Here is a 24,621-nt window from a genome sequence, read left to right on the forward strand (position 1 = left end):
TGAGACTGTCACAGGTCGGCTCAGTAGATCGGGAGGTGAGCGAACAGATACCGGCGTTCACTCACCTCTCGATCCTGTGACAGGATCGAGAGAATCCAGCCCCTCCCCGCTCCGATCCTCCAGCGCTGACTGGCGGAACGGATGGGGGAGGGGGCGGTTACAGCTGGCTCTGCCTCTAGATAGGCAGAGCCAGCTGTCACTCACGCAGCTGGGCGGATCTCGACATCGATGTCGGGATCCGCTCCAGCTGCGGCGTCTCAGCTGTAGCTCGCGGTATACTGAGCTTAGGGTAACGGGAGGACGCTAGTTTGTGTACTCCCGTTACCCCAAGGAGAACTATGGGGAAAAACACTGACCCCATAGTTCTCCTTTAAGGCAATTCAAACATCAGTTTTAAAGACTTCTAACCTTGGTATAAAGCCCTCAATCGCAAAGTTGTATAAACCTAACAGCCCAGTACAATGCAAAAATTGGGTATTTGTGTTGACATGGAACCACTAATGGCATTACGTGTTTTCTTTTGGTATTTAAGGGGCCATATTGAATCCATTCAGTAGTAATCCAACATGTCACTTTATTTTATACACGCATAACACTTTTAATACTGATTTAATGTCACTTCCATGTCTGACACAGGCACAGTGAGTAAATATGCTTCTAGCGCAAGGCAGCAAATGTATTTTTTCTGATTTTACATTTCTATCCATGTGAAACAGTATTCCTGTGAATTGTCAAATTCTACCACTGTATGTCCAGCTTTAGGATTAATACACAGTTAAAAAGGAACAATTAACTTTTTTTCACTTGAAAGGACCAAGAATTGACATTGTGCAGATCAAAGAAGTTTTCATTTGTCTGCACATACAAGCACTAATTATGTACATTGTAACAATATTAATGTGTTTGTTTGAAACAAGCCTGCCATATTTACACACTGCATGCAAAACAGATAGGCACCTGCCAGCTAAACTGACAGGTTGGTCCAGCCGATTGTACGTGTTTATGTGAAGCATGGGGGGGGGAGGGGGGGGGGCTGTCGTTCCTACCTCCTCACTTCCCCTCCTGCCTCTGCCCCGCTCCCACATTTTACCCAAGTGACCAAAAAAAACCTGCTGCTGGTTAAATGCAAGAAGCTGGTTATGGGACCGGAGATATCTCTTATTGGTTCTGTTGTCAGCACCTGTCATTTGCTGTCCTCACTGCCTCTTTATTACATTAAACAAAGGCGTTGGATACGTCACTCAGCAAAATGAATTGAAAGGAAACGGGAAATGTAATATTTTTCATACTTTTTTTTTTCTCTTCATGTTTTTAAACTGTTACATGCATAACCTGCTTTAGGTATTTAATTGAAAGCTGAACTCCAGTCAGATATCAAAGGCACAAATGAATGCAGTATAAAAGTGTAGGTCTAGCCAAACTTTTTTGGTTGGCTTTGGGCTCTGTTAGGAAGATTTACCCTCACATCCGGTCTTGGGTTTTTTTTCTCCAGAGAAAGTAAGGGTAACTGCAATAGCAACACAGGCAGTGGGTTGTGATACAAGTTGCAGTTAAAGCCAGGCTAAATGAATTTAATGAGTATGTGTCTCAACAATTAATATTTTTGTATGTTATACTTAATAATATAGTTAATCATCTGCCTTCCACATCTCATTTGATAATAAAGACAATTCCCTTAGTAAAAAGTTTAACATTCTGACAGGTATACCATGAGCTTTGGTATAGACAAATGTGGCTTGTAATATTGAAATTCACTATTGCTGCTTTTAGTTTAATCACTTTTATTTATTTATTTTTAGGACGAAAGAGGGAATGGTTTAAAGTTGAAGATGCTATGAAAGTGTTACAGTGCCACAAGCCTGTACATGCAGAATATTTAGAAAAACTGAAAGGATGCTCCCCAACGAATGGAAACTCTGTGGTCCCAGCTATATCAGACAACACATCTCTTTATGTAACCTCTGCACAGACTTCTAGCTTACCATCAAGTGTGAGATAAACTGCACTTTAAGGCACCTTACCTATTCATGTGTGGAGGATGCCATTTTGTGTTCTCATGAAAACATCCTGATGATTAGACCTGGATCCTCTTGCAAGATGTGCTACAAACCATTTTGCTTGCTTAATTCAACCCTTTTTTTTAACCATGTATAATAGTGTTCATCCAACAAAAGCCATATGGATTTTTTTAGATGCCTTTAAATGGCCATTTTTTCTGTCTTATGTTCTGTCACAATTGTAATATGGCTAATGTGCCATGGCAAGTTTTTACAACTGCTGTTTCTTAAAGGGCTTTAACGTCTACTGGATGCAAGATAAGCCTTTAGTGTGCTGTGTAAAAGGTTTCAGGTTGAGAGAAGTGTGGCCTTCACCAGGTTCAGCACTAAAGAGGATACTATAATATCACCGGCTCCTCTTTAATATGGGTGTTGATTTCAATCTGAGCTTTGCACTCAGTTCTATTTACCATCTCAGTAGTTGGTTTCTGCTCTGGTTCACCTTCCTTTAATGTCCTGGGGCAGTGCTGATAATTTTTTTTATATGTGGTGTTTGGGGAATGTCCTTCAAGTTGAGATGCTTAAGAAATGATTTGAACAATACATCTGGCTTTACTACTTCAATACACCCACTCATATTTTGATAGCGCAGTTAGTTTGCTGTTGGATTGTAACATGCGACTAGAGGATGCCTAAACCATGGCCCTCTTAGATGAGAGCTGCTAATAACATTCAGATGTAAATGTTCAGTTCTCTTACAGAACTTGGCATAATTACATTTGGTTTGCAGTTAAGCTTGATATTGCACCATTTGGGAACATTAGTCACCTAATGCATATGATGCATCCCCCGCCCCCCCTTTTTTTTTTGTCCCAGAGCTCTTTAGATATACGTTGGAGTACTGGCTATCCACACGTTCCAGTATGGGGCTGCTTTTACAGGGCTAGTACCATAAATATGAAGCCCCAGTGAAATGAGGGTGTCCTTTTGACATTTATCCCGGACAAAATTGTTATGCAAAATTTAATCTGTTTTGTATTTTTTCCCGTTTATTATACATAGCTTCTCTGTAGACTGTTCCTCATGTTCTTGCAGGAAATATTGGCCCCTGTGACACCTGCATTTCTAAGGTTGTTCACATATGAAAAATGCAAAGAAGTGTGAAATGTTTCTGTAGACAATATCCATGTACATCCAGAAGAGGGTTTAATAGCTGCTTAACCATGCACAATTGTCATGGCCGTGGATGGAGCAGCAGCAAGCACCTAGGACAGCAGTGTCTGTGATGATGGCTGAATGTTTAGGGTTTTTTAATCTGACAACCCAGGCAGATGAACGGCTACTAAACGTCTCATTTGGATGTATCCTCCTGTACATGGATTTTATTGGTGGCTCAATAAATAAACCAGCTTGTATTTTATATGTACTATACTTATTAATTGGACAGCATCTATACTTTAAACATGGGTATTCTTGGTTCATTAGAGTTTCTAGTTCTAGAAATTTTTTGTTCTAGCAACTGGTTCTTTGGATCTGAATTGGTAATTTGAAAGGCTAGTCCACTCGAAAGTGACATTATGGTGGTCTGAATCCACCTAATGGCTTATATTTTTAGGAGAAGCCAGCAGTGAGATCTTTCAACATAGTTCTTGGTGGCTTCTCTTTAATACAAAATAAATTCAGACTCTAGCAGGGAAAACATGGAGAAGGAGTGCATACCCAGGAACTACAAGGGAATTGAACCTGTAAGAAACCTGCCAGGAGAGAAATATGGATGCTTTCACTGCTGACTTTTAAGGTGTTGGCTCTGAGCTTTCATTTTGATTCTAGTTCTTGCCTCACTTTTAGTGAGTCACAGAGCTGAAACAAGCTATATATAGTGTCTCTATCTAGTATGCAGAAGCGTTTTACTTTACAGTGACTTCCCACTTACTGAAGGAAGAACAAAGATAAGTCCTACACTGGACAATACTGGAATTACAGTTCCCATATTTCCCTCACGGTAGGTTCATATTAGCTGAATTAGGAGTTTTGGATGGAATGACCTTTTTAAGTCTAGAAATACTTTGTAGTAATAGCCAGTGTATGCACTTTGCATCTGACACTTGGAACATGTTTATTACATTAATGAAAAAGGTGGAAGAGCTTAAGAGTCGAAGTCAAAAGAAAATTTCATGTGCACACTGGTATCTTTACCTCTGCCAGCAGCAAACTAAGGGGAGACTGATGTTCACACGAAGATGATTGATCCCTGCTGAGGAATGTAGTGATTTGCGTACAGACTGCTCATTGATATGATTTATTAAACATGCTTGCAAGGGAGTTAAACATTCATGATAAACCCTGGTCTATTTTCCATCATTCATGCTCAGAAGGGATCAATTAAAATATCAGACTTTCCTGTGTTTTTTTACTTTTCATCGACGGAACAATCAAGAAAAAAAAAATATCCATCTTGTATGTAACTTTCCACATGTTATGTTCATAATTAATGTAATTGCCACATCAGATAAAATACATGCAGATCCAAGAGCCCGGTGCTTTTGTGCAGGATGCCAAAGAAATTTCCATTTTGGTTTTTAAATGTTACACTGGGCAAGCAATCCATTCTTCTCCATGGTAATATCATATAGTTAGTCTAACCTTGTGGATCTTTGTAGTTCTGTAATGCTAAGGAATTTGGATGGAAGATTATTTGGATGTTCCTCTCATGTATACACACACAGCAAACCGTTTTCTTCTCTCAGGTTAAATGCCAATGATCTGTATATAGAAAATGATTATGGTACTTTCTGTCTCTGCATCTATTGGCCTAGGTATGTTTAGCAGAGCAGCTTTTTCAGTCAGTAGTCTGCCATTGATGTCTTCACTTGTATATCTGTGATGGCGTTCTATAATGGAGCGAAAATACTCCCTTTTATTTTACTTGCCTGCCTCCGACTAGCACGTTTCCTTGTTCATACGTGCACTGCACGCGGGTGACAGCTCATCCATGGTATGCGTGTAGTGTTTTCATTAATTTATCACCATGCAAAAAGATTTTTCTGGCTGCTTAGACCATTGCAGTATCCTGTAATGCACTGTTGAGCACGAGTCAGAGACTTCCCCATAGGCTGTGAACAATTCAGCACCTCTACACTTTCAGTATAGCAGCCACGGTTTCCTACCCACAGATCTTATTACTCACACAATGACCACCTCTCAGAGGTTTGTGTTGGAATGATTTGTAGACCATACTCTGAGATCAGTCACCTAAACATTGTGTGTACCTTGTAACAATGAGCCTAATGTATACAAGGTGTTCTACAGAAAGTGTTTTGATTGCTTTTAGTTGCTAGTCAGAATTTATCTCCAACCTAATATAGGGAAGTAACAAAAGAACCTTTTTCATGCAGCAGGTCCAATATATGTATGTGACCTGCTTCAGGAGAATTATTGGGCTTATAACTTCTGTAGTCCTTCATCTTTAAGACAGCATCTAAAACATAAAAGCTTTACTAAAATGCATTTCCCAATAAAACACTTGAGGTATGGTATAGATATTGGTATGATTTTCTCATTGTCCCATTTAATGTGGGCCCCAGATTGTTCCAGAATTATCTGTGTAGATAAGTTGTAATATTGCTTTTCAGTGTTAACCATATATTCTCTGTAAAAATGCATTTTATTTTTTTTTGTAAATAATCAAATCAGTAAATACAGCGAGTGCACAAAGGATTGTTGTAATTTAAACATTTTGTTACTCAATACATTTTTCTTTTCTTTTTTTTTAACACAAACTGTGTAAAATGCTGCTATAAATTAAAATCATTGTGAGTGCTGTTACACTTTTTTTTTGTTTTGTTTAAGAAAGAATGGTGCCACAATTGTTTTGTAAGTTAAATATACCTGTGCCATATCATTGATTTTATACCTTTTGAATAATCTTTGTACCAAGCATATGTACTGCTAAATCTTTCATTTCATTCAAAGTTTTTTGCTTTGCCCAGAGAATAAAAACTCGACAACAGTTCTTGTTCTCTGGTAGTAGTATAGGAGCTCCAGAAGGTGCAGATTGTGGACAAGTGTGTGTAATATGTGCCCACAGTAGTTGTGGCAACTGTGTAGTGAACCTCAGGCCCTTATGTACTTTGTGAGGTCACATGTGAGGGAAACGTGAAACAAGTGGAATTGTTTCCCAAATTTGCAATCTGCACTTTCTGGCGGTTCGTAGTTTCACCAGTTTTTATTGACTGCTTTATTTTTGAAAGTTCTTTGATTATCCAGATCCCCCCCCCCAGTTGAATGTATATGCTGAAACATACTGAGCAGAAAGGGGAAGGAGTGCAAGATATGTCTTAAAAGTGGCCATTTATATCTATGTACAAGCAATTGTAACAAAATAGTTTATGAATGAAACATCTTCCTAATGTGGTGCTCTAAACCTAGTTCATAAACCCCCCATGATTACTTACAAATTGAATCTTCCCCCAATGTTTTGAGGCATTTCATGCAGGCACCACATGATTATCAGTTTTAGAAAGGAAAATGTGCTCTGGACACATTGCTCATCAACTCTACAGCCTTTGCAAAATGTTTTCTGAATATGCAGTTTAAAGTTTGCATGCTTCACTACAGAGTCTGTACAGAAAGCAAGCACTTCCTACATATTGGGTTTATATGCTAGTCCAGCATTTCTCAACCTTGGTCATGGCACCCTTAAAGTATGGAAAATACAGAGGCACCACAGTCTACCATGCCATAGATTTTAAGGGGGACCCCATGCAAGAACACAAATCAGTAGTCCCCCTTTCACGTCAGTTTCCCCTTCCCTCCCCCATTCACATCAGAGTTTTCCCCCCTCCCCCTTTCACATCAGTTTTCCCCCCGGCCCCTTTCACATCAGTTTTCCCCCCGGCCCCTTTCACATCAGTTTTCCCCCCGGCCCCTTTCACATCAGTTTTCCCCCCGGCCCCTTTCACATCAGTTTTCCCCCCGGCCCCTTTCACATCAGTTTTCCCCCCGGCCCCTTTCACATCAGTTTTCCCCCCGGCCCCTTTCACATCAGTTTTCCCCCCGGCCCCTTTCACATCAGTTTTCCCCCCGGCCCCTTTCACATCAGTTTTCCCCCCGGCCCCTTTCACATCAGTTTTCCCCCCGGCCCCTTTCACATCAGTTTTCCCCCCGGCCCCTTTCACATCAGTTTTCCCCCCGGCCCCTTTCACATCAGTTTTCCCCCCGGCCCCTTTCACATCAGTTTTCCCCCCGGCCCCTTTCACATCAGTTTTCCCCCCGGCCCCTTTCACATCAGTTTTCCCCCCGGCCCCTTTCACATCAGTTTTCCCCCCGGCCCCTTTCACATCAGTTTTCCCCCCGGCCCCTTTCACATCAGTTTTCCCCCCGGCCCCTTTCACATCAGTTTTCCCCCCGGCCCCTTTCACATCAGTTTTCCCCCCGGCCCCTTTCACATCAGTTTTCCCCCCGGCCCCTTTCACATCAGTTTTCCCCCCGGCCCCTTTCACATCAGTTTTCCCCCCGGCCCCTTTCACATCAGTTTTCCCCCCGGCCCCTTTCACATCAGTTTTCCCCCCGGCCCCTTTCACATCAGTTTTCCCCCCGGCCCCTTTCACATCAGTTTTCCCCCCGGCCCCTTTCACATCAGTTTTCCCCCCGGCCCCTTTCACATCAGTTTTCCCCCCGGCCCCTTTCACATCAGTTTTCCCCCCGGCCCCTTTCACATCAGTTTTCCCCCCGTCCCCTTTCACGCCAGTGTCCCACTACCATAAACTTTTGAGGCACCCCTAAAGAAGCCAGAAGGCACATCAGCATGCCCCGGCAACCTGGTTGAGAAAGGCTTTGCTAGTTTACAAACATATCCTAAAAGCGGATCTAAAGTCAACATTTTTTGGTATATAGTGTGGAACTGTTAGAACTCCTGTAAGGTGTGTGCCCAGCCTTACAATTATCTGCAGATTTTCTGTGGTCAGATGTAAAAAGTGCAACAGATTGGCACAGGTGGAGATTCCTCCATCCACACAGTTTAGAATCTGTTGCACCTTTTCCATCTGACCATAGAAAATCTGCAGATAATTGTAAGGTGTGTGGCCAGCTTTACTGTTGTCTGTTTCCCTTGGGGGACATTTACCTTAGATTTGTCCTGGTAGCCCTTGTTGCTGGGACAAAAAGTGATAGGAAATGCACATTTTTTACAGTAGTCACTGGAACAGAAATAAAGGGGTAATCTTCCAATGGTGGAACAGGTGTCCAATATAGACCCTTACAGGGTATTGCCTATTCCCTACTGTATACAAAATACCATTAGGTATTCTTTACATACTAGTTAAATAAGTGAACTTCTGGTAACATTCACAAAAAGTGTGTAAAATGTTTAATTCCTTGATCTGGAACTTGAGAGAGTTGTTACTGCTAAAACACTAAAGCCTCTAAAACATAGCCTGTGAATGTATTTATCGCAGGATTCAGCAGCTATACAGGGGGTGATTCACTAAAGGATTGGAGGATTATTTACTTCACAAAGTAACTTCACTGAGCTTAAAGTGACTCTCTAAACTCAGGTGTTAAATCCTAAAAATACATTCAAGTCCCCTAACTAACAAAAATGTATCTTCTTTGTGTATCACTCAGCTGTAGATCCTTAAATCATCTCTGAATTGGTGCTGACACTGTCATTCCATCTGGAGGGTGAATACTTTTGTACCCCATGGTCCCCTGTGTGTGTTGTAAAGTTGTCACCTACTCCAAGACCACTCCCGTGATGGCCTGCAATCTCAATACAAATTGGTAAACTATTTTTAATCCATAACAGGAGTGAGCTTGGAGCGGTTGCTACTTTACAATACACAGGGACCATGGAGGAACAAAAGTAGCCACCCTCCAGAAGTAAGGACACTGTTAGTATGAATTCAGAGATGATTTGAGGATCTACAGCTTAGTGATACACAAGTAGGATACATTTTATTAAGTTGTGGTACTTGGATGTATTTTTAATATTTATCATGAGTTTAATGTCACTTTAATATAATGGTACATGTTTGAGGTAAAATGTTAGAACGGGATTGGTTCATTGACATTAACATATCTGATTTAGTAAGTGAAAAGTCTTCACTCCCATAGTAAAGCAACCCTACAGCATGTGCATTGTGGCTGAGCAACTCCTGGAAAAGCAGGTTGTGGGGGTCCAACTGTAGTGACAGTGAGGTATGTATCCATCTACTTTTGAGTATCTAGTTAACTGGCAATAATGCAGTTAGTGTTAAGGTGGCCGTACACTTTACACCCCTCGCAAGACTTTTGTCTTGCAAGGTTTGTAAAGTAATTTTAAAAAACGTACGCTCTGCCCATCTTGGACAGGCAGATCGTACTTGTGATCATCGCAAGCCTGCCCCCCTGGGGGGCGGGCTTCCGATGACTGCAATGAGGGGCGGGCTTCCGATGACTGCAAACAGGCAGCATGCGCACACAGGCCCGTTCGGCAGTTGTCGAACAAGCAGTCCACTAACTCGCCGAGAATTGTACGAATCTCGGCGGGTGTTCCAGCCTGCTTGTTCGACGGAAGAAGTGCGACCGTACAGTAGAAACGGTCGCACGCCTTCCATACACTTTGCAATTAACGTACGATCGCAGGATTTCCCGCGATTCGCGTACTAGAATCGTGCAGTGTATGGGCACCTGTGCTCTCCCAGCTGCACATGGGCAACAATGGATTGTGACATGTAGAAACAATCACTCAAAGCACGGTGCTACTAATAGCAATCGCTAGTACATACTACATTCTTGCTGATGTGTATTAATCACTAGTGATTAGTAGTGGGGTAAACGCAGGCAATTTTTTTTTTGCTGTGGGAAAAGTGTAATTTGTTCCCTGGCAGAAGTTGTTCACTGACTACGTTCGTATCTTTACCACTAACTCAAGAACAAGGAGGGCGGGGGATCTTTTTGGTTTAAGGACAGCAAGCAGATGAGAGCAGTGATGTAACATCCCTAAATGCCAGGGGTTAGAAGTACTCATGTAAATGGATTAAAACTGCCTCTCCTGCAGACATCATAGCTTGTCTTCTTTTTAAAAAAAAAATCACATGTCCAGATTCTTTTCTCTTGTGGATTAAACTCATTTCTTCATGCTGTCTATAGGTAGGTTCTGGTGATCAGCATGGTTGGTTTTTCAGAATGTCATTGTCCAAGAGGTCACACGAGTTGTGGATAACAAGCGCAGGTAAATTTGAAATGTTTCAGAAAGGAATCGGTTTAATTTTTCAGAGACTGCAGTCAGTTGTGGCCTACCATGACTGATCGTACCGAGATATGCTGTAGTTTTCAACACAACATTAAGTACCTCAAGTTCTATCAAGGTATTGGATATTATACATAAATGTTTGTTAATGTTCTAGTTGGGGGACTGCTGTGGAAGGGAATTCTAATTCCTCCTCGTCATAACCGCCCTCTGGGCATACTACCATAAGTCAGCTTGGATATTTTGTGTTTGTCACATCGGCTTTCCTCATATCACTATCTAGAATGTACCTGTGTGGCATTTACAGACCAGAGAAATGTGAGGACATATCTTTGTCATGCATCATAAATGGGCAACTCATTCATAGTTTAACACTGACATCAAAATGCCACCTCATCCTCCATGATCCGTTGTGTCAGTAAAAGCGTTCAACAGTTTTGTATGAGAGTCTGTGTACAATGGAAATGAGTAATATTGTGATAAATGTCCTTAGAGGTTGTACTGCATGGTTATTTAAAAAAAAAAATGTAATCTGTATTTGATAAATGTAAAGAAACATGTACAGTATTGATGTATCATAACTTAATGATCTGTACATTTTGGGTTTGTGGGTAGACCTATTAAGCTTTGGCTGTTCATTTTGTGCCAAACGTCATTGAAATTAGAAAAATTGTCAGATGTGATACGACTGTTAATTTTATGAACCAATTGGGGTTTTTTTATGGTTATTTTCAATGTCTGCATTTTGAATCAATATATACTTTGTGTAGGTACCTGAATCTGACTTGATATCGGCCTTTGGCAACAGAGGTAGAGGGTGAAGAAACCCAATACAGTGGCTGGTGCTGCAGCGCTTATTTGCCAACAAGAGACATGATAGGAGGAGAGACGTTTTCCTCTTCATTGGCTGCTTCTCCTTTTAATGTCAAGTCATATGTTCAGGGACAGGCAAAACCTGTAAGTGTAGCCTGTAACTGCAACAGAAAAATCCAGCTTCTCTTGTACAGAGCTGTACTTTGTACATCTTTGAACTGAATGGACAGAAATACAAATCCTTTGGCACATAAACAGCTTCCTATTAGGTATTTAATTTGTCTATTTAGCAGTTTGCCCGGAGTGCAGCATGATTGTATAACTAAGTAAATCTTCTCTTGCTTGCACTCAGTTTGTTTTTTTGCTCACTTATTTAAGCTACACTAAACGTCCTATTACCTGCATTCAAGCAACCAGTGGGGGAAAAAAACAATCGAGGATATATGTAATTTTTTTTTTTTGTGTGTGATTGACAAATGCACACTAAAATATTTACTTGGCTACCAAGTTTATTTAGCTGCAAAGGAAATTCTCTGTTTACATCTTGCTGGCTGGCAGCTAGATTCCCCCGCTATCAGCAGCAGAGTAAAAAAACTATGGAGAGCAATAGCCAGTCTGCTATTGGCTTCTTCAAATCGCAATAGCAAATAGTAGGCTGGCTATTGCACCTGCACATTAAGCAGAGGAGTGTACTTGAGAGAGAACATACGTACTGTACATGCACTACTGGTCAAAAGTTTTGGAACAGCCCCATTTTTCCTGGTTTTATTGAAATGTAAGCAGTTCAAGTCCAGTGAATAACCTGAAGTGGTACAAAAGGTAATCGGTAAAATGCCAGAGGTGGGAAAAAAAAATGTTTAGGTTAACAAAGTGGAAAAAAATGTATATTCAGAGTTATACAAAAAGGCCTTTTTCACGGAAGTAATGTGTTAACTCAGTTCTGCAGCAATGTAAAGTAAATTGAGCCTTGAAAGTTTATGCTAACAATTCCTACAGGTGTCCCAATTTTTGTTGATTATTCACAAACCCTATATAAAAGCAGTGTTGGAACAGACTGATACTACACCCTCTTAAAGCAATATTTGGACAGTACTGTACTGAAGGAAGTAGTATATTGCTCTCAAATGGTGAGAAAAAGTCAATTAAAGGAAGACAGGCCATTGTAACCCTTAACCCTTTCGCTGCCAAGCCCTCCGGAACATTTTTCAAATCAGCTGGCCAAGCCATTTTTGAATTTTCTGCAATTTTTTTTCCTATTGGTTTGATTTTTCAACTGCTGCGTTGCTAGCGTTTGTAAAAGACCCCCCAAACCATATATTTTCTGAAAGCGCAGGCCCGGTAGAATAAAAAGATGGTGATACTAAATTTGTAGGCCCTGCGATAATTGCACAAATGTTTCTCAAATTAATATTAAACCGATAAAAATACACAATTCAATTGTTAAAACACACCAAAATCAGTATCCGTGCACAAAAAAAAATATTTTCTGACTAAATCTAAAAGATAAAACTGTATTGAGTTAATAAATAACAAATATTAGCAAATTTGTAATTGCGCCTTTTTGCGAAAAGGTAAAAAAATGAAGGTATGCAAAACTGTAAATAATCGACTTATGTAAAAAATTGTTTTGGTGTTTGTGTTGTGATAAAATGATACAGGTGTATATTTAATTGCAACACAAGGTATCACAACGCATGGCAATGAGTCACAAAGCTTTGCCATGCGCTGCCACAGTTAATTTAATGTTTTTTTTTAAAGAAAAAAAATAAATAAAAAAGATCATGCACTGCGATGCGTTCTAACAACGCACTGCAGCGCATGTGCATGGTGTGCACCACAATATGTGTGTGTTATGTGGGGGGAGGGAGGGGTTGTCCTTTTTTTTTATTAGTTTGTTTTTTTTGACACATTTTTTATTTTTTTTTTAAATAATGTAATTTTGTTTTACATTTTTTTTTAAATTTTTTTTAAACATATTTTTTATTTATTTTTTAATAATTTTGTATTTATTTTTTTTACTGTTGGGGGGGCTACGGTAAAATCTCTGGGGTCTAAACAGACCCGTGACATTTCCCTTTTGAAATAGAAAAAGAAATTGAGGACACCAAATCCTCAATTTCTTTTTCTGCAGCCTCAGCACTCAATGAATGGGAAGCACTCAGTACAGAGGCTTCCCAAGATCTTTCCTTTTAGAGAGATTAGAGCAAAGACAGCCAAGGTATCAGTGAGTACAGTTTCCTAGATTATCAAAAGGCACTTGGTAACTAGAGGAAACTCTGTCAGGAAGAGGTCTAGCAGACCCAAAGGCAAAACAGAAGACAACATTTAGAGTGTCCACAGCTTACATGACAAGACTCGCAGGACAACAGCTTAACACTGATTGAAGTAAGCAAGTCTCAGGGTTCTACTGTGAAGAGAAGACTTCCGAGCTGTAGGTTTGACAGGTTGAGTGGCAGTAAGAAAGCCATTGATGAGATAACAAAATAAGAGGCTTGCCTGGGCCATGAAACATTGCCAGTGGACTACTGAAGACTAGTAGAAGGTCTTATGGATCAAGTAATAAGCATTTGAGATCTTCATTGTGTGACAACTGTCAAACATGGAGGAGGAAGCGCGATGGTCTGGAACTCTTCTGCTGGATCCAGTGTCAGCAACTTGCACAGTGAGTGGCACCAAAACTACTACCACAGCATTTTGCAGCGCCATGCAATGCCCTCTGGTGTACGCCTAGTTGGTCAGGGGTTCAATCTACAGCATGATAATTGTGACGGAGTGCACCGTCACTGTGCTAGTTGGAGGGGGCTGCAGACTGGCCTCTTACCCACCGATTATGGCCCAGCAAGAGAACAGGAGATTTGGGGCTAAATTGACATTTTATATGCAGACAGTGACTGTTGCCCTCTGGGAAATATATGTTTAAAATGGTGGAGGACAAGGATTTGGCCACATGGTTTGTCTAGTCAAAATGGAGACTTAATTAAGTCAAGTCAGTTGTATATAAGTTGCATAGCTTCCCTCCCCCTCATGACAAACACAGATAACAGCTTACACAGTGAATCAGACATTTACATACATAGTCAAACAGTACAATAGGGTGAGCATCAGATAACAGGTGAGGGGGGGGCTATGCAACTTATATACAACTGACTTGACTTAATTAAGTCTCCATTTTGACTAGACAAACCATGTGGCCAAATCCTTGTCCTCCACCATTTTAAACATATATTTCCCAGAGGGCAACAGTCACTGTCTGCATATAAAATGTCAATTTAGCCCCAAATCTCCTGTTCTCTTGCTGGGCCATAATCGGTGCATAAGAGGCCAGTCTGCAGCCCCCTCCAACTAGCACAGTGACGGTGCAGTCGGTCACAATAATGACCCAAAACATACCTCCAGGCTGTGTCAGAACTACCTTAGAGCTTGTTGAAAAAACATTTTGTAGTTCATTGCGAAGATCGAAAACACGTTTTAAAACTTTTCCTCTTGACAACCATCTCACTTCAGGGTGAAATAACAGAACATTGTGTGCATCCAACTCATTACAAAGTTTTGAAAACAATCGACTGTTTAAAGCACTTGATTATACAAAATTAACGGCACTTAAGTTTTTTTTCATTATTTCTTGTAACTCTTGTGGCAGTGTCTTCCTTGTTAACACTTGTCGATGGATCATGCAGTGAGTCCCAATTTGTATTTGGTTACTTATTGAATTCTATACGTTGAAATCCAGAGCGACATCCTAGCATAGCTGGAGCACCATCTGTGCAAACGCCACAAACCTTTTCCCAAGGGATATCATGCTTTTGCAGAAATGAACCAATTGAGTCAAATACATCACGTGCAGTAGTTGTCGTTTCAAGTGGTTTGCACAAAAGAAACCTCTTTAAAATCGCCATCCTACATATAGCTCACGTAAACCATTAACCTCTTGCCATCCGCCCGTTAAGAAAAAAACGGACGGACGGCTGACTCCTATCTGCGGGTTGCCGTCGTCAGACGGCATTTTTTTCCTGCTCGCGCGCGCCCGGGCAGGAAAGACCCGCTTGTTACTACAGCCGTTAACGGCTGTTTCAACAGTTTGCAACATCTGTAGATTCATCACGCTGGATAATAAAAATTCCAAGTGGAGCAGATTTCATTTCCAGGATGACTTGATCAATAATATCAGCAGACATATCTTTTATTCTCCAATTGATGGCGTCATTAGACAAAGTGCATTCAATTTTGTAACAAATGTAGTTCCAAGCAGAACTCGAACTCTTTGGTTGCTAGCAACAGAAAATTCTCTAATGGTGTGAGGTGTTTTTTTTTGGCTCTGGCGATTCGAAGAGTCACCAAATATGAAGCCTTAACAGCTACTAGGTTTTGCCGATGGAACTGGCCGCTGGTATTAAGCCTTTCGTAATGCCATCAGCTTTATTCTTAAAATACTGGATATACTTGCCTGCAAAGTTGGGATGCTTAGTATCAAAATGGCGTTTCAGTTTGTTGGGCTTCATGAATTCGACAGACAAAAGTTCATAACGCATTGTGGTTTCTCAATTCCTGCTGCAACTATGGAAGTAAAACCATACTTCAAAAATTCATCACTATTTTATTTTCTTAACATTCCTCTCGCCCTGATTTGTAGAGGGATCGCTAATGTTAAACGCCGCCATTTTGGATAAGCTGGTATGTTGACATTTTTTTGATGGCTTTAGCTCTGTTCTTTTTGACAACCTTAGTTAATAACTGCATAAGATGAGATGGAACATTATTAATGGTACAATTTGTGTTCCTACCTTTTGGTAGTTCAGAGTATGTACATACATAGAAAGCACGGTGTTGCCACCCACCTTCCACTAGCACAAATGGAGGTCCCACGTCAATTGACTCACTCGCCTATGACATATAAAGGAAGGTATCATGGTGCATCATGTGACAACTGTTGACGGAAATACAAGTGTACTGTCCAGAGTCGTCATTGGATACTTTTATAAACTACAAGAGAGCCATTTGGCATGACCTGAATCCTGCACTCAAATAGACAAAGACATTTGTTAGTCACTTTGCTCTCAGAAGAAGGAAAAACAAGGGAGTGAAGAAAGCGGCTCTGTACGGTAGACCAGCAGAGAGAATTTCAGAACTGATGTAGAAATGACTGATCTGCGCCCTCAGGGCTCACCTCTCATGTGGTTTGTTGCAATCTAACAAGCCTCCACATCCTCTCCAGTGAATGTGTGGCACAGGGTCAGTGGTGGCCTGGCAGTGCAGGATGGAAGTGTTCCCCGGAAAGATTGTATATGCATGTAACCAGGGCAGCATGTTCAAAGTTTGTGAAATAGTTCAATATAGTCTTTTTATCTTGTTTAGAAAACCATATCCAATCCACCTCTGTGCAAATCCACAATGATTTTAACCCTCGTGCTGCCTCCAGCTTCACAGTGTTCAACAAATATCCGCGCTCACCAGATATTTTACAGATAACCCACATGCTCCCCAGTATTAACTGGGACTGGATGCCTCCAAGGGTGCCCGGAGGATCTGTAAGAATTGGAGGCATCTAATCCCAGTTGATACCGGGGCACATGAGGCTTATCTGTAATATATCTTGTGACCGTGCATATTTGTTGGTGAAGCTGGAAGCAGCACAGGGATTAAAACCGTTGTGGATTTGCATGGAGGTGGATTGGATTGCATATGGATTTCTATGTTATTTTGTGTACAAGATAAAGACTATATTGAACTATTTCACAAACTCTTCACTGTTTTAACAACTAATGATTGTGGATTCATCACCATATTCATAGACACAGCACTGATTTGTGTTTTTAACACAACTATGAGCACAGTATATTATTGTATGATTTTTTTAAGTTTGGTATTACTTTAGTTTTATTATTTAGAAGGGTCATTTGTTGGCTACACATCATTCACAGTTTACTAGTTTTATTAAGCGCAGTGCAAATCTTATATTTATTACTGAAGAGACCTTTGAGAGCTGGCACTTAACTCCTGTCATCCTAACACACAGGTGTTTCACTTCCGCCTGCTCCCCTCTCTCTGATCCTTCTCATCCGCCGCTGCTGCAACTCCATTTAGCAGCGCGGCCGGAGACATGAAACTTCTGCCGTAGAAGGAGGCTGAGGAGACTCTCACCTAGCGCAGCACAAAGCACGTGGTGACCTACAGGTTGAGAGCCACTGCCATAGAGGAAAAGAACAGAACGGCAGACTTCAAATCATGGAATGGCCAGCACAGTCTCCAGACCTTAATCCCATTCAGCTGGTTTGGGATGAACTGGATAGAAGGGTGAAAGCAAACCAACCTACAAGTGCAACACGTGGGAAATTCTGTTTTGGGAAGAACTTTAAGAAACAATATTTGATTTCCATTGTAGAAAGAATGCCTCGAGTTTGGTTTGGCTGTTATATCTGCAAAAGGTGGCAACTTTGAGTCCAAAATTTAGATTACATTTTGTAAAAAAAAAAAAGATTCCATGATTTCCTTTGGATGTCCAATTATTTGTTCTATTCTTTATTTTAGGAGTACATTGAGATAGTAAAATTTTAATTTCAGTAAAAACTGGAAAAATGGGGGTGTTCTAAAACCTTTAACCGCGTGCACGCGTGTGTCATATAGATATAATTTGTGTGTGTATTATACACACGATTGCAATTAAAGTAGTATTAAACTCTCAAGCTTTTGTTCAATGATCCAGATCAAACAAATATACATTGCCTAGCAACAATTTTTTCCCAAACACTCAGAACAGCTGGCTTCAATTCTCCAAACTCAGCATCTCTGAACTTCCTGTTGAATACAAGATCGCCGGGCCGTCTCCAGCAGATGTCTGTGTACTAACTTGGAGAAGGGAGGAAGGAGCAGCAGGGGTGTGAATTATCTTGCTGCTCCTGTGTGTTTGTGGAGACACAGCTTACTAGCACACACAAGGGTGGCTCCATAGGTCCCTGTAAGTGAAAAGATCCACCCTAGAACAGGATATCAGGGCTCAAGGTGATATTGCAGGAAGCTAAATTCCTTTGGACATTTAAAAGCAGCATCTGTTGTAAGTTATGTAATCAGTATTTGAAATCGCCTAAAATCATTTTTCATTAAGTATACCTTTTATGCACAACCCATTCTTTCCTAAATCATGGTAATGATCCATCTAATGGGTGACTAGTGGGGAAAAATAATGGCTAATGAAATTTGTCCTTGGTCACCTTTTCTCCCCCGGTCTGTTGATTTGGACTGTGAGAAGAGCTAATTGAGGTTATTCCTATGCTCTCCCCTTATGTGAGCATAATTATTATTATATTGTCAACACACTCCAAAGCATTAGAGCTCTAAATGGCTGTACTTCTAGAGCTACCAATACACACCATGTGAAGACTGTAGTTGGAACATGATCCAAACATTGAATATCTCTTTCACATAACCGATGCATAAAAATCATCTTCAAACATTAGATAACAGCGCACACCTTGTGTATGTATTAAAAATGTCAACCTTCGCTCATATATAAATGTATGATTACTGGTTTTCTTATGCTACATTTTTACACAATGCACACCACCGCACAAGTATAATGCAGACAGGACACATAGAAAACAATTGTTTCCTTATTCATTGAGGGACATGGGGATTTTAAAACGAGTGACACTGACCAGCAGAAAAAAAGTTGAGGGCCAGTCCCTGTATAACCCCACCTCTAGCCCATCATGCCTCTAGGTTGTTGTTGTTTTTTTTTGCTAGTGTGCTTGGAGGTTAGACTTTTTTTGGCAGAGTTGAGGCCAGAGTATCCAACATTAGTTTTAATAGCTTTTTATTTTCAACTACTTCAAGATCTTTGATACCCCAAAAAAAACCAAATTGCAGTGTTAACGTCATTTAAAGTTTTCACACTTTCAGATTGGTGGATTCTCCACATCCGCTTTAAAGGCCGTACCCTAACCCTGCTGTATTGGAAAATTGCAGGGCTAGCCTGGGATGTGACCTTCGGCAACGGGCTCTGCATTGCAGTGCTTTCCAGAGCTGCTTAAGTTAGCCATGGAGCACTTTCCTGGTTCAGACCTGTGGCACAGCCTCAGGTGTGACCTTTTCTCTGAAGTCTCACTCTGAGTACACCTTCTAGATGTTTTTCAAGGCTAGCCGGAAATGTGACCTGCGGGCACTGGCCTCTGCATTGTGGCAGTTTCCAAACCCTAGTGTACTGTTAGAACACTTTCCAAGTACAAAGCTGCAGCACAGTCTCTGGTGTGATCCTGCCTCGAAAGGCTTGGCAAGTAAGAGAAAGGTTGGATGGGCTAAATCAGCGCAAGCCACTTCAAAGTTGGTATCGTTAGGTGCCATTAATGCTCCAAGCCCAAACATAATTTTTTTTGGGTGTGCTCCCAAAATCTAGAATCTTAGATTATACACCCTGTTCCACTCTGTCATTGTTCCACCAGCCACTACTGCCAGCAATTCCAAGCTGTCATTTACTCAGACGCTGCTGTGTAACATGAGACTTCTGAACAGTTTGGACCTTTCATTGAGAAAGTTGATGTAAAAATATTTACTGTTTAATTCACGTGCAGAACATGACCTTTGGTCTGCATATGATTTCCTAACCCTAATCAGCCAAAATTTACTTCTGTCTACCCTTCTCCCCTCAGCAATGTGCTTTTATTTAACATTTATATTTAAACTTTTTTTGTAAAATTGACTGGAATTGTTTTAAATTTCATTTGTAAATAAATCCTTGTTCCCAAAAAAATGTGGATGTGTTAACTGCACATATAACTATCCAAATTGACACAAATGGTTTGCCTTAGAGTAGTAAGGGGTTAGAAGTTTTCGAAGTGTACAATCAGTCCCCATTAGAATGATTCACTCTTTCAAATTGTTCTGATCACTGATGTCACCGGGAATTGAAAGAGGGTAAATCCAAAGTTTTGTGTTTCCACTAGAACAGGAACAGTGTGGACATCTATTAGGGACACATGTTCCTGTGACAGCTTTCTAAGAGGGCATTTCCTTCATATTGAAAATATATCCTCTCAGTTCCTATCGAGTCTACAGGACAGGAAGTGAAGGGAAATCCTACTATTGGGACGCAGGTGGTATAAAAAAAATCTACAGCAGTTTTAACCCACCTCTACTTTATCCAAAATAGGAAACAAAATGGGTTTGCCTTTAGATATACTTTAAGTAATGGCAAAGTTATCACTGCATAAGTATGCTAATAGCAGAAATGTAAAAGTTGGGTGTATCCAGGTACAAAAGAATATTGATAAAAATATAGTTGTGTGTCTGACACAAGACTCTCAGGTTCTGAGCCCGTGTAGTGTCAAAAGTCATCTGTAGCCATTTTGGCTAAAATTTCTTCAGTATCAGAACGAAAAGTGCTTGGCTACTATGCGTAAGTGGGTGCAGAGACCATTAAGAGCCACAGCCATCCTCTTCATGTACAGTTACACGCTCAGTTCTTTTGCTCCATCTCTGTTCTCAGTCTCGCTGTATTTCAGGCAATACAAACCTCTCTCTGCATCACAGATGACACCCATGTTGAATGGAGAGGAAATACCACTCTGCCCTCTGCTCTATCTACTCCAAAACACTTTTTATGGGACTTTTAAAGAGTGTGTGTGTATGTGTGTGTTATATTTTTATTGATGACCTGCAGTGCCTGTTCGGTTCTCTATCTCCTTCCTGGCGCAGACACAGCCATGGACAGCCCCGGGGGTGGAACTACCACCCCAGGGCTAGAAGCTGGGGGTTCCTGCCTCACACTTGATGGGGAGGACTGGGCCGGGACATGGATGAAGGTCGGCGAGCTCAGGAGATAGTTGGCCGGACTGGACATGGAGGAGGCCGGGTCCCAGCATCGCCGGTGAGGTGGAGTGCCTGCAGAGCCACTGCAGATGTCCACGTTGCCCGGGTGAGATCGATGCGCAGACTGGTGAGAGGAATTCTTCTTTGGGGACATGTATTTGCAGAACACATGTTCCCAAAGCAGAATACTATTCTGCTTTGGGGACATGTATTCTTTGAATACATGTCCCCAAAGCAGAATACTATTCTGCCTTAGGGACATGTATCCTCCATTGTGCACATGTGTTCTGCTGTGGGGACATGTATTCAGTTCTGGTGAGAAACTGCCCTAAAATAATTAGTCTGTGTTGTTTTAGAAAAAAAGTCATGTGTCCCTTTAAGAAAAAGTATCGGTAATTGGTATCGGCAAGTACATGAGGGACAGTACTTGTACTTGGTCTTAAAAAAGTGGTATCGGGACATCCCTAATGCATAGATTTGTGGTTGTGCAACATGGTTTTAGTCATGTGTAACACATTTGTACTTCTTGCTACTCCAATCCTTATTTGTAACTACTGTGATCTAAACCCTCTTGAGGCTCAGAACAAGTTTCTTTTCATTATTACCAGAAGTAATAGAAGAACCATTTTCCTCTGAGAGCTCACTATAAGGAGAAACTGGATGAGGCTGGGGAAGGTGGTTCAAATCTCCCCCCGCGCTAGTCATCTTTTTCCCCTGATGGATATCGATTTATTATAGGCTATTTATGCTAATGAGCAGGTTCCTGATCCTCCAAAGACAGTTTTTGGTCAGGACAGAGTGCGTCAGGGCTTATTAGAGCCACAGGGTAGAGTATTTCCTATTCACCAATCTCATTAGTTTCTGATGAGTAGAAAGATCCTGAAAGAAAATTTCTAGCTTTCAGATCGTGGAAATTTTTTTTCCTTTCAGTAAGGAGGATGAATAGAGGTATTTTACATGTCCTCAGCTGGATGCTGCTCTGGCATAGGTTTAAAAAAAAAAAGGCTGATCGTTCTTTTTGAAGATTCTGGCAACATCGGGAATCAAATGGATTGAAAAGTGAAAGAGTTGTTGCGTAGAACATGGGATGCAAATGCTGCTTCCATGGCTCCATCAGTGGCTGCCACTTGTGTGGCCAGGAATATGGAACTATGGCTAGAGAGAGTGTCTCAGCATCTGTCTCAAGGGCTTCAGCTGAGCAAGTTTTGGAATCTTTATCGGTAGTCTGTAAAGTGGTAGCCTATTTGGCTGATGCTTCTGCGGAATCCGTTAGGGCCTGTGCTAAGTCTAGGGCCTGTGCTAAGTCTAGGGCCCTACTTAATTCTGCTAGGCGTGTTATTTGGTTGAAATCTTGGACTGTGATTTGACTTCCAAATCTAGATGTTGTGGTTTGCCATTTGAAGGAGGTCTGATGTTTGGGTCAGGATTAGATACTGTTTTGGCCAAATCCTCTGAAAAGGGGAAAACATTTTTTATGTCCCACAGGAACAAAAGAAGCAGGGAGGTAGGTCCCAGCCCGAGAGGAAGAGTTGGCCATTTATTAAAGAGAAATCCAAGGGAGGATTGCTCTTTACTAATCCTGACTTAACCAATGAAGAATCAAAATGACGCAAGAAAAAAGGTGGGGGTGAGGCTTTCCCTGTTTTGTGTCTGTGTGAAGAGATTTCAGAGAGTCAATTCATCTTGACCTGTTGAGACAGGGTTATCACTTAGGATTTCTTATTGTCCCCCCACAGACTTTTTTTCCTAACAAGATTGCCAAAACATCAAACGAAAGCTCTACAGTAATGCATTCTGTCTCTTGCCTCACAAAATGTAATTGTTCCAGTTCCAGGCAATCGGATGTTTCAGGGTTTTTATGCCAATGTTTTTGTAGTTACCAAACCAGGGGGAAGATTCAGGATGATCTGGAACCTAAAGAAATTGAATCGGTTCTTGATTGCCAAAAAAAATCCAGATGGAAAGTATTTATTTGGTCCAAAGATTTTTCAGAAAGAAGTTCATGGTCAACCAGGATCTCAAGGAGGTGTATTTATACATTGCAATTTGTTTCTGTGGTTCAAACAAGCAGAGGAATCTTCTATTTGGCAGTTTCAGGCCCTTCATTTTGGCCTTTTGGCAGCTCTGAGAATTTTCACCAAGGTATTGGCAGAAGCAATATCATTTATATGTCTCCAGAAGGGGTCTCTGATTCCATACTGATATTCTGATTTATGCTTCATCAAAGGTGGAAGTCCTTTGGGGTCTGCAGAGGGTCAGGGAGGTTCTGGAAAGCCTGGGTTGGATTCTGAACCGAACCTGGAAAAGTCTTCTTTGCTTCTAACACAATCCATAGTCTTTCTGGGGTGTCGGATGGACTCTGTTGTTTAAAAGCTGTTTCTTACAGAACAGAAAAAGGTGGCCATGTCGGAAGCTCCCCTGTCCTCGAGAGAGATCATCAATTTTTTAGGGGTTTTGACCATCCTGGCTCTGAATTGTCCACAGCTTCATGCAAGACCTCTTCAGATGTTCCTGTTATCCCACTGGGACAAGAGTCGATTCCTTGGATCTCAGGGTTCATCTTCCATTAGAGATTCGTCCATCTCTCAATTGGTGGATGAATTCGGAGAGGCTAGCAGGGGGCAGGTTGTGTTATCGGATATGTCCAATCATTGTAACCACAGATGCAAGCTCTTGGAGCTGGTGAGCGCATACTCAGGCTCTACAAACTCGGGGTCCCTGGTCTCAAGAACTAGTGAGTGCTTCCTCCAATGTGAGGGAATTATCAGTTCGGGAAGTATTATTGACTTTTCAGTCAAAGGGACAGGAAGTTCAGATCTTTTCAGATAATGCTGCCACAGTAGCTTATTGAAATCATCAGGGCAGTACCAGGTCTCCAAGCCTGTTGAAGGCAGCACTAGAGATTTTCCTTTTTTTTTTTTCCTCTTGCTCTCTCTCGTCACAGGCCCATTCACCACAGCAAATGGGAGCTTCATGCAGAAGTTTTTGCTCACATTGTTGAGAGATGGGTTCGATCGCAGATAGATTTTATTTGCAAGGAGAGGAAAGAGGAAGGGGCAGGCCACCTTCTCTCTTTGGGGAGAGAGGGTCCAGGGGGATAGATGCGCTGGCTCAAGAATGGGACTTCACTCTCGGGTATGCTTTTCTTCCACTCTTTGAGCTTTCTCAAGTCCTTCAAAAGCTAAGTTACTCAGGTTGCAGGCTAATTCTGATTGCTCCATGGTGACCCAACAGGTCTTGGTTTCCAGAGCTTCAGATCCAGTCTGTTCTCCCCCCTTGGAATCTTCTTTCTCAAGATCTGGTGTTGCATCTAAATCCAGGCTTCTTTTCCTTGATGGCCTGGTTCTTGAGAAGAGACTGTTAGAGGAAAAAGGGTGTTTGCATGGGGTGATAAACTCTTCTGTCCAGTAGATAGTAGGTTACAAGAAAAATTTACAGCAAGGTTTGGAAAGTTTTCTCGTCTTGGTGTAGACAGAGGAATAATGTTTCTCATTTGTTCCTTTTTTAGTTTTAGATTTTCTCCAAGAGGGTGTTGACAAGAATCTTGCCCTCTGCACCTTGTAGGTAGAGTTGTCTGCTTTTTTTTTTTGGTACCGTTGGTAAAATGTTTTCTTCTGGCTGCAAAACGATCCTGTCCCATGCAGGTGAAGTTTTTCCTCCCTGGGATCTTATATTGATTTTGAGGGGTCTTTCCCCATTTGAGCTTTTATAGAGTATTACTATTACATGGTTGTCTTAGAAGATTGCTTTTTTTACTCTTCTTTTTTTTTTTTTTTTTTTTTT

At 41.2% G+C, this 24,621-nt stretch overlaps 1 protein-coding gene and 1 long non-coding RNA gene across 2 annotated transcripts in view; one reads left to right on the plus strand and one right to left on the minus strand.

The window, feature by feature from the left end:
• Nucleotides 1-2,435, plus strand: part of NUDT4 (nudix hydrolase 4) — a 33,247-nt gene extending 30,812 nt beyond the window's left edge. The window contains exon 6 of the mRNA XM_018560233.1: nucleotides 1,800-2,435. Coding sequence (XP_018415735.1) covers nucleotides 1,800-1,999 — 200 coding nt within the window. The 3' untranslated portion in view covers nucleotides 2,000-2,435. The remainder of the gene's footprint in view (nucleotides 1-1,799) is intronic.
• Nucleotides 2,436-3,353: 918 nt separating this feature from the next.
• Nucleotides 3,354-24,621, minus strand: part of LOC108790067 — a 23,850-nt gene continuing 2,582 nt past the window's right edge. The window contains exons 2-3 of the long non-coding RNA XR_001941436.1: nucleotides 21,406-21,408; nucleotides 3,354-3,516 (exon numbers count right to left, since the gene is read on the minus strand). This is a non-coding gene — a long non-coding RNA (uncharacterized LOC108790067). The remainder of the gene's footprint in view (nucleotides 3,517-21,405; nucleotides 21,409-24,621) is intronic.

This window comes from Nanorana parkeri, unplaced genomic scaffold (assembly GCF_000935625.1).
Source record: "Nanorana parkeri isolate BGI_ZX_2015 unplaced genomic scaffold, ASM93562v1 scaffold442, whole genome shotgun sequence".
Classification (NCBI taxonomy): Eukaryota; Metazoa; Chordata; class Amphibia; order Anura; family Dicroglossidae; genus Nanorana; species Nanorana parkeri.